This window comes from Myotis brandtii, unplaced genomic scaffold (genome assembly GCF_000412655.1).
Source record: "Myotis brandtii unplaced genomic scaffold, ASM41265v1 scaffold1752, whole genome shotgun sequence".
Lineage (NCBI taxonomy): Eukaryota > Metazoa > Chordata > Mammalia > Chiroptera > Vespertilionidae > Myotis > Myotis brandtii.
Window position 1 is genome coordinate 52,861 of NW_005356483.1, and position 14,687 is coordinate 67,547.

At 45.3% G+C, this 14,687-nt stretch overlaps 1 protein-coding gene across 1 annotated transcript in view; it reads right to left on the reverse strand.

The window, feature by feature from the left end:
• LOC102249301 (arachidonate 12-lipoxygenase, 12S-type) overlaps positions 1-10,543 on the reverse strand; it is a 15,261-nt gene extending 4,718 nt beyond the window's left edge. The window contains exons 1-11 of the mRNA XM_005863284.1: positions 10,409-10,543; positions 9,690-9,891; positions 7,730-7,811; positions 7,504-7,626; positions 7,314-7,417; positions 6,899-7,059; positions 6,222-6,365; positions 5,393-5,602; positions 2,301-2,387; positions 1,899-2,068; positions 1,313-1,434 (exon numbers count right to left, since the gene is read on the reverse strand). Of these exons, the coding sequence (XP_005863346.1) occupies positions 1,313-1,434; positions 1,899-2,068; positions 2,301-2,387; positions 5,393-5,602; positions 6,222-6,365; positions 6,899-7,059; positions 7,314-7,417; positions 7,504-7,626; positions 7,730-7,811; positions 9,690-9,891; positions 10,409-10,543 (1,540 nt within the window). The remainder of the gene's footprint in view (positions 1-1,312; positions 1,435-1,898; positions 2,069-2,300; positions 2,388-5,392; positions 5,603-6,221; positions 6,366-6,898; positions 7,060-7,313; positions 7,418-7,503; positions 7,627-7,729; positions 7,812-9,689; positions 9,892-10,408) is intronic.
• Positions 10,544-14,687: the final 4,144 nt, after the last annotated feature.

Below are 14,687 nucleotides of genomic sequence, written 5' to 3' on the forward strand. Positions count from 1 at the left end.
ATTTTTGTGTGGGGTAGAGCATATGATTAAACTCATCTAACACTATGTACTATGTAGGCTTCAGCACTGTCACACATTATATCATTAGGTCTCAAAAATTCTGTCAGATTAAATGTGAGGATTGTGACCAAATATATGTCCATTTTAGAAATAAGGAAACTAAAAGTCAAAGCAAAAGAGATCTAGTGGATGGCTCAAGGTCACAAGGATGGAAAGAGGCAGAAACCAGTACTTTAGAAACAAATATTAGTGTGTGGCCTTTAATAAGAATAATGTGGGAATAATAGGGCAGAGAGAACATTGAAAGTTGAAGGAGAGGATGGGGTAATCAGAGGTTAAAGCTTATATATGACTGTATTTTTTAAATGCTTAAGGTGGGGATTTCATGGAAAGAGCATGGTTAGGGAGAGAAAGAAGCATCTTTTGGGGCATGGGATGCTTGAAAGACAGAACTGAAAAGTACCACAGAACATTTTGTTCTGAAAGTGTTGGGGCAGTGGGGGTGTTGCCCAGATCCTCCAAGAAAAGCCTCTCTCCAAGGATCTGGCTTTGGTATTTTAAACCCTGCATCATCTGCATTTTAAGGCCTGTCCATAATAGCTTCCCAGGATATGTTTGTACCTGTTCCAATGGCTGAAGATGGGACTCAAGGTGTTGGTGTGAAGTATAAGGGGGCAGGGCCTGAAGGACAATTTGAAATGAACCAAGCTGGCCCATGTGTGCAAGAGAGAGGAGGATGAAACTAGGCAAAGCTCAAAAAAGCTATTTCTTCCTCATAGAGGAAAATGTGGAGTGGGAGAATGAAAGATAGATCCTAGTGAGGAAATGAACCAGCAAGAGAAAACTGAGAGTCAGTTTGCACCTAGAAATGACCTTGCACTGCAGTAGTGTGGCGTGTGTCTGCACCCTCTGTGTGTGGTGGACAGTAGCAGGCAAGAGGAGAAGGGTGGGAAAGCCAGAGAGGGTCATTATGAACTTTGGTGGGAATTTTTTTTCCTATTTGCATTCTTACGAAGAGCATCAGAGAGCACAAGCAGGTTGTGTACTCACTGGGCCCCAGGCTGTGGTAGGTTGGGGGCGTCTGTGGCAAGAATGGGGGATGGCCATAAAGGTTGATGGTCAGGAACATTGAGAAGAATAATCCTTGAGTTTCTAGAATTGTCCTAACATTTAGGAGGTGAAAATGGAATTCAGATGCTTCATGTGTGGAGGTCAAGAGGGTAATAAGGGGTTATGTCCCCAGAAGGCAAGGTTGACAAGGGGCTCTGGGTAGAGTTTCTGAGGAGCTTTCTTCTCTGGGGAGGGATCTCACCTCGGTCCTGGGCCTGGCACAGCCCCACCTCAGTGATCTCCCGACACCAGGCCTGCAGTTCACAGTCCCCTCTCACGACGTCATCCTTGTGGTAGAAGAGGTGGATGATCCCCTCCACGTACCTGCCCAGAGGAGAAGGGAGCTGAGCTCCTTGAGAATGGAAGGCCCTAGCCTCTGACCTCTACTCCTTCTCTGTGGCTTCTGCCAAGTTCCTTCCACTGTATCTGGGGACAGATCACAATACTTACTTTTTGGAACATCCCTGAACTCATTCTACACACTACTTTAGAAAGGAAGGAAATATGGGTCGTTAGTTTTAAAAGTTCCCTAAGTATGATTAATAACCATTCTTTCTAACAATATCCTGGTTCTTCCAGAACCCCATCTCCCCATTCCCAGCTTTCCCAACCTAGGCTCTCCCTTATTCCACTTTCCTCCTTTTCAGATCCTACCCACTGTCTCCTTTGCTCCCTCTGTCTGGACCTTCTTCTTTCATGTTTCTTTTGGCCCATACTGACCTCAAGACAGAGACCCACTCTCCCTCTCCCCAATGGCCATCCATTTCTTAGCTCCCACTTTCACCCACCGGGCAATGATCTCCCAGAGCCTTAAAGCATCATGGGCATAAAGAGCACTTGGGATTCCCAGCAGGCCCCGGTCAGCCAGATCTTCAGGAGGACAGAGGGAGCGGTAGGTCAGCTTAGCCATGGCCCGACGCATCAACTGCACATGGGGCCCTCCTCCTGTATTCATTGCCTGGAATTTGAGAGTTGACAGGTCTTGAGAGATAGAAGGAGAGCTTCAGAATCTTGACATAGTATATAAGGGGTTCACAGGGGGGGTTTACAAAATTGAAAGTATAAAATGAACAGGCTCATGGGTTTAAGGATCAGGACATTCATACCAGGTGGTGTGAGACTGTGAAGATGGCAGGAGGTTGTAGAGAGATGAAAGATTAGGCAGCCCCATGCCCCCATTTCCTCTTTACCTGACTAAATAGTCCACTATCTGAGTCAAAGTGTGTCCGTCCACGTATGTTTATATCCATGGTGTAGCGCCTGTGTGGGATCAGGAGCTAGATGAAGAAGATTAGAGAAGGGTAGTTATTGGAGTCCATGCTTGGGTCCTCCCTTGTAGGGAGTGGCACTCAGCCTGGGAACATTCTCTCCTCTTGATCCTTTCCTCCCTGCCAGTGCCTTTGTAGGCTGGTCTCCTTCTGCTGCTATGATCACTAACTCTCACTCTCTCCATAACTGTATTGTGAGTGGGGTTGTGGAGCTAGAATGACCTGGGCTTGAGTCCAGGCTTAACCGCTCACTTTGGTACTTGTTCAAGGTAATAAACCCCTACATGTCAATTTCCTCATCTGTCAACACAGATGATAATAGGTCTCCTAAGTCAGGTGCTGTGGTGGTGATTATGTGAGTCATACACAGAGAGTGTTTAGCTCAGTGCCTGGCACACAGAAGCACTGATTAGGACAGTGGTTCTCAACCTGGCTTCACATTAGTATCACCTGGGAATCTTTTTAAAATCCTGATTTTTGGGCCTCATCCTCCGGAAATTCTGTTTCTTTGTTATGGGGTGATTCTAATGTGCAGCCAAGGTTGAGAACCACTGGGTTAGGAGGTATTATCATTACCTTCATTGTATCCACCTTGAATGTAATTGTCTGTTTAGATTCTAAACTTTAGAAGCTACCCCTTAGCTTTTTATATCATTTAATGCTTCCTCTATCATTCAAATCTTATCATTCCCTAAACTAGCCTCTCTCCTCATTTTCAAAGCTCTCCCTCCAGCTGCTTATTGTTTTACTCTTGGTTTCCTTTGGGGAAAGGATACCTTCAGTCAGAATTTTTGGAGCCAAATTAAGCTACCTGCTTAAGCAGCAAATGGGTTGTCATGAAATCTGTTCCTAATTGTCTCCTCTTTCCTGCTTTTTTTTAACCTATTAAAAAAGTACACCTGCCTTGGCCACTGTGCTCAGTGGTTAGAATGTTGGTCTGAGCACTGATGGGTCATGGGTTCCTTTCCCAGTTAAGGGCATGTACCTGGATTGCAAGTTCAATCCCAGGTGCTGGTGGAGGCACATACGGGAGGCCACCAATCAATGTGTTCTCTCTCAGGATGATCTCTCTCTGTCTCTCCTTTTCTCCTTTCTATTCTCTCTAAAATTCCATGGAAAATATATCTTCAGGTGAGGAAGAACAAAAAAAAAATTATATAAAGTACAACAAATCCTGACATGGGCTTCTTTTTATCTTAAATTATTTTTATTTCATTTTAATCTGGTTGATAAAAAGGACTCAGACAGTTTGGGTGTTGATCAGAGTTTTTTATGCTGGAAAAAGGGAAGGACACAAGTGATACTCCTATAATCAAGAATCAAGGTAGCTCATATTGTTCTTTTCAGAAAGTTCATGGAGGGATGCTGGTGTCACAGAAAACACTAAGACAATAGTGAGGAGCAAAGAACCCAGAATAGAGTTCCTAACAGCAGTGACAGAAATGATGATGACAATAAAAATAACCGCAGAAAACTGACATTTTTCTAGTATTTAGCCTGTAATGCCTTAACAACCCAACAATGCAGATCGCTATCCTCATTCAGAGATGAGGACTCTGAAGACACATTTGGTGAGTACTGAGACCAGGATTCAGGCTTCAGACCTGAGCAGTCTGAATCCAGAGCCTGCACAGGTAACCTTGGTAACTTCTGCAGGCTTAGCCCTCCTGGGAGTTCCAACAAGACTGTCTGCCATGGGATGGAGTTGCTATGGTGAGGGAATATGGCCGTGGAGGGGGCTTATCTAGTAAAAGGGCATTTTGAAGTGTAAAATTGGCATAAGTGATTCAAGCTAGGAGGGAGATGGTCATGCAAAGGCATCATGAGGTTATCAAACCTGAGAGCCATGATCTACATTAGTAATAACTATTTTTATGTCACCCTAGAACCCCGAACAACCACAGCCCAGAGGAGGGTTGGCATTGGAAATCTCAGTGACATTACAGTTCAGTTGTTCTGCCTGCCAAATACTCATTTGCATATCTTACCAACACTTCAAACTCTTTGTATCTGAAGCTCAACACCTCATCTTTGCCTCCAAACTGGCTTCTTTTCCTGACTACACTCTGACCACTGCTCTACTTCATAGGTTTATAGATTTTTGCCCCCTGCTCGTCCCTGTTCCCTGTATCAAAGTGCCATTAAGATCTGGAAAACAATTGTAAGGCAAGCACAAGCCTTATTTTGCTGCCTTCTGCCTAGCAATAGACACTGAACTCACTGTTTATAACATCAAAGTATTTCTTGGTCATTCCAACAGTATTCACTTGGTGAGCTCCTAGGTCTGGCAGTGCTGAGACCTCTGGCCTTTCTCTCCAAGGCATGACACAGGCAGTGTCTCCTCCCTCCCATCCCTGTCACTACCACACTAATGTACATCTTTAGTCTCCTCACTCTTGGGTAGATGTCAGTGACCAGTCGGGCCCTTGCCCTTTTATCTTGTGCTCCTCATCACGTCCGATTGCAGTAGAACATTTTCCATCAATACTATAGAGTTTATAGCTATTTCTTGTTATTTCCACCTCTATTCCAAGATATGGTTCTCTGGCTGTTTGTCATGTCTACCATTTGTCTTCTTGGCTAAATGGCAACATATTGGTTTAACAAATTATATTCCCACTCCCCTCCAGACCCACTGCTGGAGAATTTCAGAGAATTGACTTAGAATATGTGTAGAAAAATGCAAATAACTGGACTTAACAGGATAGATGGTCTCTGTGTGTATTATGACTTACAATTACATGTGAGTCTATAATTAGCTCAAAATCAATAGAATTTAAACGTGAAAATATGACCACAAAATTCAGGTCTTGTCATGGTTAACTGTGTCTTGTCCCCTTCTGCCTATGAAAATTCTTTGCTGCAATACCATATCAGTGCTAGATTATTTCAAAGCAGGTTTGTTTCATATTCCCAGACAGATGGCTTAGGCTTTTTAAATCCTGTGGAAATGTTGCATTGTTTCCTTTCTCTGGGATGTGAGCAAGAGGAGACATGGAGGGTAGAGGATGTACCTTGAACACAGGGTGCAGTCCTGGGAGGCACCTCATGGTGGCTACAGCGATGACCTCAGCCAGCATATGAGTGTTCAGCACGTGATATTGGAACAGTTGCAGTTGAAAATCTGAATTTCTGACCCAGGACTTTGCCAGGAGCCAGGCAAGAGGAGGATCTGAGGGCAGGAACAGTGGTGGGGTTGGGTAGCTGGCGTTGGGAGGCTGGATCTGCAATAAGGAGGAATTAATTATTCCTTGACCTCATCATATGTTAGACACTGTGCTCAGTTTCTGCGGGGAAATTATGAATAAGATTGTCTCCCAGGGGTCATAATAGGAGGAATGAGGATCCTTCCAGTCATTCTCTCACTAGCTCTAGGGAAGTGTGAGTGCCATGATGGTCAGGTTCAAAGCAGGAGGAAGTGGAAAGAGGGAGTCCAGTATGACCATAACAGTGGTTTGGGAGAAACCTGATGAAGGTATGAGTTAGGATGGTAGATACCTGACAGTTCTCATCAATTGACTGATGAGAAAAGTAAGAGTGAAAATGCATTAAAAACAAGGGAGAATATGTCTAAAATAGAAGGGATATTCCAAAGATTCAAAGGTCAGAAAGAGATTGAGTAGCCTTAGGGTGAGGACCAATAGAGAGCATTCTGACTCTCAAAAAAAGTAATTTCATGTGAGTAGTGAGCAGGCTGCGAGGTAGAAAGGAGAAATTGGAGACAAAGACAGATCTCACTGAGTGAGGTGGGGGTGGAGGACAAGAGCTGGCTGTCTTTATCCCTGGGCAGTGGTTGGGGTGAAGGGAGAGCAGTGTTGAAAGAGGATTTCCAAAATATCTCACCTGGATGACCATGGGCAGCAGCTTCCCACGGGGTTCCATCTTCAGCATGACGAGGGGGGCAGCCAGGTACTGCTTCTCTCCTTGGATCACGTTGGCTGGAATTCCATCCAGCAGGATAAAGTCAGCTTCAAATAGAGAACCGTTCTGGAGGGAAAGTTCAAAGTCTACTCCAGAGGGCCAGCACCAAGGGGAAGAAATGTAATAACATTCAGTCTCATTTCTTACAATTATCCTACATCAATATCAGGGTCCTAGTGGCAGAAAGGAAGGAGGCATCCAGAACAATTAGTCCAAGTCATCTCAGTTGACAGTGAGGAAAGAGGCTAAATGAGAGGAATCTCCCCCAGGGACATGTTAATTCCCTGTGGCAGTGGTGGTTTTAAGACCATACTTGACTAATTCCTTTGCAGCACTGGCATGCTAAGCTTCTCCTGTCAAGTTTTCCAGGCCTCTTTCCTCATCTACTTTCTCTTCTGCTGCCTCTGTCTGGCACCCACCAGTCTCATAGTTTCCTTTACATACTTTATCAACTGCAAGTTTTTCCTGCAAAAGACTCTGCACATAGGAACAGTGGATTAATACAGCCTCCCTTCCCTGATTCATTACTGGTCCTTCCCCTTCACCACATCCCTTCCCCCACAGACAACGAGAAGACAATAAAGAGCTGGAGGCTGTACCTGGAGTTCTTTCTCCAGCTGGGCCCGAAGCTCCTCCATCCCTGAGGGCAGCACCAGCCGGGAGGGCAGAGAGGTGGAGCGTCTCAATAGCATGGGGTTTGGCGCCATGAGGAACTGGTAGCCAAAAAGCTCATCATCCTGCCAGCGCTGGTGAACCTTCTCTGTGGAGTAGGAGTGGAGGGTAAAGGGAGGATATTTACAACAACCCAATTTCCCTCTTCTTTAAGTTTTAATACAGCAATTCAGGCATATAGTCACTCTGTGTCCAGCCCCTGTCCTTTCTTCTTGTTGCCTCGGAGATATGACCAGGCATAATATCTTCTCACCTGGGAGGTACTGGGGGACTATGGAGTGTGAAGTTTGAGCCATCAAAACAGGCTATTATGAAGTTACAAAGGTCTGTGGGAATACTGACCACATAGGGTGCTTTTGGGGCCCCAGAAGATCTGATCAAAATCCTCTAGGCTGTCCCAGGAGTTCAGGAGGGTGTAAACACGTTTGAGGATCATCTCCAGTAACCTAGGACAGATATCAAGGTTGGCACTGTCAACTCACCAAATCCTGCCTGTTACGGGATCCACCACTCCACTGGGATCTTTTCTCACCCTGTCTTCTCTGTCCATTCATAGTTCAGCCTCTTTCCACCATGAAATTTCATATCTGGGGGCAGATCCTTCTCAGAGTCCGCAGCTATTGTCAGGGGTAATCCTTCCTTCCAGGTGCTCCAACTAGCAGATGGAGAAAAGAGTTCAGGGAGGAATTAGGGGTCAGTGATGGTGGAAGGATCAGAGAAGAGGTGGAATATCAGGAGGGCTGTGGGTAGGTGCTTACCAGTAGATCAGCTGTCTTTCCTTCAGTTCTCTCTCTCGATGCTTCTGGAACTCGTCCAAGGTACTCTCTTCTGCCAGGCGGGCTGGGAGAACATTTGACCACATAGATTTGTCCAATTGCTGCTATCCCTGACTTGATCTAATCTCTCATTCTTAACTGTATCACATCATACTCTTACCTTTTTCTCTGGCTCTACCTCACCTGATGTATTCCCAAAGTCACTCATTGTATCTTTGCCCAAAACCTATTCGTGATCTCACCTATTTCAACTCCATAGTGGTCCTTAATCAACATCTCATGTTTTCCTCCCTTTCATGTTCCTTAAATCAAATCCCATTACTTGTGCCTATAGATGATTCTGAATTGTCTTCTTGATCACATGCCATATCCACAAAACCCCATATTATTGTGTATTGCCTTTATTAAGCTCATCAATACTGGTCTTCCCTTTCTACATCTTTACCTCTCCTCCAAATGACATATTTCATATTCACTATACATATGCACTCTGCTGTTCTCTGTCCCTACCTCCACCTGATCCCTGAGACACAAATTCTATGTGTGTTACCTTCAACCATCCCATCTCACCTGTCTTAGGGAGCAAATAGTTCCATGTTGCTACTTTTCCCTCACTCCATCTCACCTAGCCTCACCATCACATGGTTCATATTTGTTAACCTGACTTGTCCTTTTCTCCCCTGTACTTATATTGTCTTGAAAAGATGCCTATTTCATTTTTTATTAAATTTATTGGGATATAACATTGATTGATAACATTATATAAATTTCAGGTATACAATCTTACAATATGACATTTATATACTCTGAGTATGCTCACTGCCCAAAGTCTAGTCTTCTTCTGTCACCATATATTTGACCCCCTTTTACCCTCTTCCCTTTGGTAACTGTAAGGTCTGGGGCTGGGAAAATAGGGACTTTCCTGATCCCACCCGCTGAGTTGGACAAACAAACCCAGAACTGCCGAGCCACATCCTGCTGGACAATAGCTGCCACCCTGGGACCCACCAGAGCATCCTGTTGTGCTGATGGCCAATAAATAACCACCGGAGACTTCTCAAGATGGCCACAAAGATGCCTATTTCATTTTTTATTAAATCTATTGGGATATAACATTGATTGATACATTATATAAATTTCAGGTGTACAATCTTACAATATGACATTTATATACTTCGAGTATGCTCACTGCCCAAAGCCTAGTCTTCTTCTGTCACCATATATTTGACCCCCTTTTACCCTCTTCCCTTTAGTAACCACCACTCTGTTTTCTATATATATGAATTTGTATTTTTATTTGTTTTGTTTGTTCATTTGTTGCTTTTTGTTTTTTTATCCCACTTAGGAGTCAAATTATACAGTTCTTGTCCTTTTCCTTTGACATTTCATTGAATAGAATGCTCTCAAGATCCATCCATGTTGTCTCAAACAGCATGCCATCTTTCTTAGGGCTGGTTAGTCTCCATTCTTACATGCCATTGTCCTAAATTTCTCTCCAGTCATATTTCTCCTCCATGTGTCCCACAGCAACAAATACCCTATGGCCCGTGCTCACTCGTCCCCACCCCAGTCAGTGTGCTCCCTGCCCTACCAGTTGTCTTCCATGTTTTCACAGCCAAACCAGCTCTTCACATCATATCATTTATTGCTTCCCTTCCCTGCCTCCTCTCAGGGGTCCCATGTGCCAGCCTTACCTGTCCCTGCCCTAACTTGTTCCCAGTCACACGGAGATCTCCTTCCCACTTTACTTTGGCTCTTCTGTTTTCCAGAGCATGGCTGCACCTCCCATTCCCAGGGCACACCTTGGGAGGTGGGATCGACACATCACACATTTCCCTCTCCAGTCCTACCCATAGCCTTTTTATTTATGTATAATGTTCCCCTTGTTTCTTCCTCAGTACTCCGTGGGCCCTGCTCCCACTTCCCTGAGGCGGCCCCTCACCTGTGCCCTCAGGCAGGGTCAGCACGCCCTCGCCCTGCACCCAGCGGTAGCAGGGGAAGGCAGCCTCCTGGAAGGCTCCTGGGCCCTGCACAGTGATGCGGTCGCAGAACCAGGCGTCGTCCACCAGGGAGTGGTGTTTGCGCAACTTCACAAACTGCAGTGGCCCCAAGTCCTGGGAAATGTCCTGCTCAAACGCCTCCACCTGTGGGGACAGAACCTGGTGAGACTTAGTAGCGGGGACCCGGGAGAGGCATTTAACTGAGGGTGCCGGATGGGTGGGGCTTTTGTGAAGTCCAGTGACACGGCCTCCAAAGACAGCAATTCCTCCTCCTCATCTGAGCGGTGGGTCTCAGATGACCCATTGAACCGGGAGGACCAGGAACCCGATTGAGACCACAGTGACTTGAACACTGAGCACCAACACCTGCAGCTGCACCCGGGCTCTCGGAGGACCTTCCCCTTTGACCATTGATCCCATAATGACACTTTGGAAAGGAGTGGAGGTTGTGTGGATCAGAGTCTAGGGGAGGGAGAAAGGGGTTGAGTCCAGCTGGGCCCTGGCTCTGAATCTCTCACCCACCCAGGTACAGGCGTCCCTTCTCACTGGAAGTCCCAGCTGGTGCGGTTGTGCTGTCACTGGCTCTCAGCCTCCCAAGTCCGAACTGCCCTCAGGCATGGAGCTCAGCCAGGGGGTCTGAGTTCCCACTTCTTCCGCTTACCTGGCCCCATGTGGGCCTCAGCTGCAGCTCCAGCTCTGCCTCCCCGAGTTCCCCGACCAGCCACAGCTGCACGTGGTTGAAAGACCCAGAGAAGAGCCAGGCCCCAGTGGCCACTTGGATGTGGTAGCGGCCCATGGCAGCCTGAGTGTCAGAGGTTCCCAAAGATTTCCAGGCTAGGTTTCTTCCCGCTTCATGCAGGACAAACCCAGGGCTTTAATAAAGCAGGACTCTGTGTGCCAGCCCACTACCGGATTGGGCCCCACCCCAGACAAACCAGAACCTGGGATTAGCCCAGAGGGTGGGGGAAAGGTGGCTGCTCCTCTCCACACATTGTAAGGGATTTATATTGTTAAATGTTTTATGGCTACTCCTGACAATAGGATTTCCCTCTGCTGTCTTTATACCCAGTACTCTCCCTCCCCAAACACACACACACACACACACACACACTCCATGTTGCTCAGATCTTGCACTTCTCTCTCTCTCTCTTTTATCTTGCACTTTCTCTCTCTTTTAAAAAATCACTCACAATGCTCCCTTTCTCTCCATTTCTCTTTAAAATATTATTGAATTGCAAAAATTCTTCCAATTTTATTTTACAGAAGAATTCAAATCATTTGATCACTTATTATTTGAGCAGAATAAAGTAAAGGCTGAGAGTTTGGGAGACCATTAACATGGTCAATTCTTCGCCATCATCTTTTTCTCTGCAGTTGTAAGGAGAAGGAAGTAGAGAGTGATTCTCTCAATTATATGATATAAGCACCACAAACAACTCTCAGGGGAAAAGTGACTATGCTGAGTTTTCTGGTGGAGCAAAAACTCAGTGAGGTAGCTATTGCTGTACCACTTCTTTAAAAATAAAGACATTCAAGTTCAAAAAGATGAAGAGATGTTACCAAAGGCACCCAAAATGCAGGTGGGTGATCCCAGAAAGTGTCATGATTCATATCATAACCCATTCTCTATTTAACCCTCTGGCTGTTGGCTTCTGGCCTTAGTTTTCTACTGAACCTTCTCCTAAAGCTTCTTTATGGCCTGTTGATTCTTAAATCCCAAGGTTGTTTTTCTTCAGTGGTCATGGTTGTCAAAGCCTGTGAGGCTTTGACATTTGTCTTTTAGCTGAGCTGCTAGCAGAGGTTCCTGTTGTAGTTCGTTGACCTCTGGCCACTCTTCTGTTTCATTTGGGGTTCAGGGAGCAGAGGAAGTGCATATCCACAAACCCACATCTCCTTCAGCCTCACCAAATCCTGACCTGTTTCATTTCCTAACTTTGATTACCAGTCCTAGAAGAGTTATCTGAGAATATACAGTATATATCCCTGTACCACTCAACCTACAATCACAAAATACATTACTCTGATACTGATATATTCCACAAGGTCTGGGTTTTTACCCTGTTACATATGTTTTTAAAATAAATAACAAATCATGGTAGGATCTTTTAGAATTGGCAAAGATAATCCTGATTCATAATTATAAAATCTGAGTGTTGTATATAGGATTCAGTATGATATTGATTCATTGTAATTATACCAAATTATATGTGCAGAATTTTATTTCTGAGTTATTACATATATATTTTCTGTTTTCATTTTTCCTTGATTTTTTAAAATTTGTTTTATTGCTTAAAGTATTATAAACAGTATTACATATGTCTTATTTCCCCCCCCCCTCTTGAACTTCCCCCGTACTCCCCTACTCTCCAGTGTCTTGCGTCCATTGGTTATGCTTATATGCATGCATACAAGTCCTTTGGTTGATCTCTTGCCCCCACCCCAACCCTCCCCAGCCTTCCTGCTGTAGTTTGACAGTCTGTTCAATGCTGCTCTGCCTCTGTATCTATTTTTTGTTCATCAGTTATAATGGTCTTTATTATCCCTAAATGAGTGAGGTCATGTGGTATTTTTCTTTCATTGACTGGCTTATTTCGCTTACCATAATGCTCTCCAGTTCCATCCATGCTGTTGCAAATGGTAAGAGTTCCTTCTTTTTTACAGCAGCATAGTATTCCATTGTGTAGATGTACCACAGTTTTCTAATCCATTCATCTACTGATGGGCACTTAGGCTGTTTCCAGATCTTAGCTATGGTGAATTGTGCTGCTATGAACATAGGGGTGCATATATCCTTTCTGATTGGTGTTTCTGGTTTCTTGGGATATATTCCTAGAAGTGGGATCACAGGGTCAAATGGGAGTTCCATGTTTTGTTTTTTGAGGAAACTCCATACTGTCTTCCATAGTGGCTGCACCAGTCTGCATTCCCACCAGCAGTGCACAAGTGTTCCTTTTTCTCCACATCCTCTCCAGCACTTGTCATTTGTTGATTTCTGATAAGGGCCTAATCTCCAAAATTTATAGGGAACTCATACAACTTAACAAAAAGAAGATAAACAATCCAATCAAAAAATGGGCAAAGGATCTAAATAGACACCTTTCAAAAGAGGACATTCAGAAAGCCAAGAGACATATGAAAACATGCTCAAAGCCGCTAATCATCCGAGAGATGCAAATCAAAACAACAATGAGGTACCATCTCACACCTGTCAGAATGGCTATCATCAACAAATCAACAAACGACAAGTGCTGGAGAGGATGTGGAGAAAAAGGAACACTCATGCACTGCTGGTGGGAATGCAGACTGGTGCAGCCACTATGGAAGACAGTATGGAGTTTCCTCAAAAAGCTGGAAATGGAACTCCCATTTGACCCTGTGATCCCACTTCTAGGAATATATCCCAAGAAACCAAAAACACCAATCAGAAAGGATATATGCACCCCTATGTTCATAGCAGCACAATTCACCATAGCTAAGATTTGGAAACAGCCTAAGTGCCCATCAGTAGATGAATGGATTAGAAAACTGTGGTACATCTACACGATGGAATACTATGCTGCTGTAAAAAAGAAGGAACTCTTACCATTTGCAACAGCATGGATGGAACTGGAGAGCATTATGCTAAGTGAAATAAGCCAGTCAATGAAGGAAAAATACCACATGATCTCACTCATTCATGGATAATAAAGACCATTACAAACTTTTGAACAATAATAGATACAGAGGCAGAGCTGCCTCAAACTGATTGTCAAACTGCAGTGGGAAGGCCAGAGAGGGTTGGGGGGCAGAAGGGAGGGGAGTAAGAGATCAACCGAAGGACTTGTATGCATGCATATAAGCAAAACCAATGGACATAAGACACTGGGGGGTAAGGGAGGGCAGGGGATTGTCAAGGGCAGGGGGAAAAAAAAGGACACATATGCAATACCCTTTGTAATACTTTTAGCAATAAAAAAAAGGATCGCTGCAGCTATTTGGGGTCTTTTTTTATTCCAGATGAATTTTTGGAGAGTTCATTCTAGGTCTGTGAGATATGCCATTGGTATTTTAATGGGAACTGCGTTGAATTTATAGACTGCTTTGGGTAGTATGGACTTTTTTTTATTTCTTAAATATTATATTTATTGGGGGACACTGGTTAATAAATTACATAAGTTTCAAGTGCACAATTTCATATAATACATCATCTGTATATAGCACTGTGTGCTCACCACCCAAAGTCAAGTATCCTGTGTTTCAAGCAGCATTTCTCTGCTGCTTTGTGATCTTTCTTCCAAATGTATTAGTCTACCATTGATCGAAAATTCTGCAAAGCAGCCTGCATCAAAAGAGTATCTGTCTTTATCCATTCTTGTAGGATGTGCAATATACACACAACCGCTATCAGAATCCCTTCTCCTGGTCCTCAGCCCCTCCGGCGGGATTGTAGCAGTTCATTCCTGGAACAGGCGTTTCCGGGCCTTGGGAGCAGGCCCCAGAGGGCGCCGGGGGCGCACCTGAGGACCTGGACTTGGGGACGGAGGTAGAGCTTGGAGAGGTGAGCTGGGGAAGCGCTCCCACAGGTGGAAGTTCAGGTTGAAGTAGGGCCCAGGCGGGCATCTCTCTGGACTAGGCGTGGGGGCCTGAGGCCATGGCTCTCTGATGGGGCCGTGCGTGTGGGTGCCTAACCCCGTTCCAGCGACCGAGCCGGCTGCAGGGACCATCCAGGGAGTCAGGAACCCGGGGGCCGCGTCCTCGTCCTGGTGGTGGGCCTCTCCTGGGACGGCGATCTGTGGGGCAAATGCGCAGAAGAATCCCTGCTGGATGGCGACGCCTCCCCTGGGAGCGCCCAGGAGAGCGCCGGGTTCCAGGCCTACGGGCGGGTGAGCCACCGCTCCCGAGCCCAAGAGCGCCTCGGGGACCAGCACGAGGGTGTGCCCTCCCAGAGACACCTGCAGGAC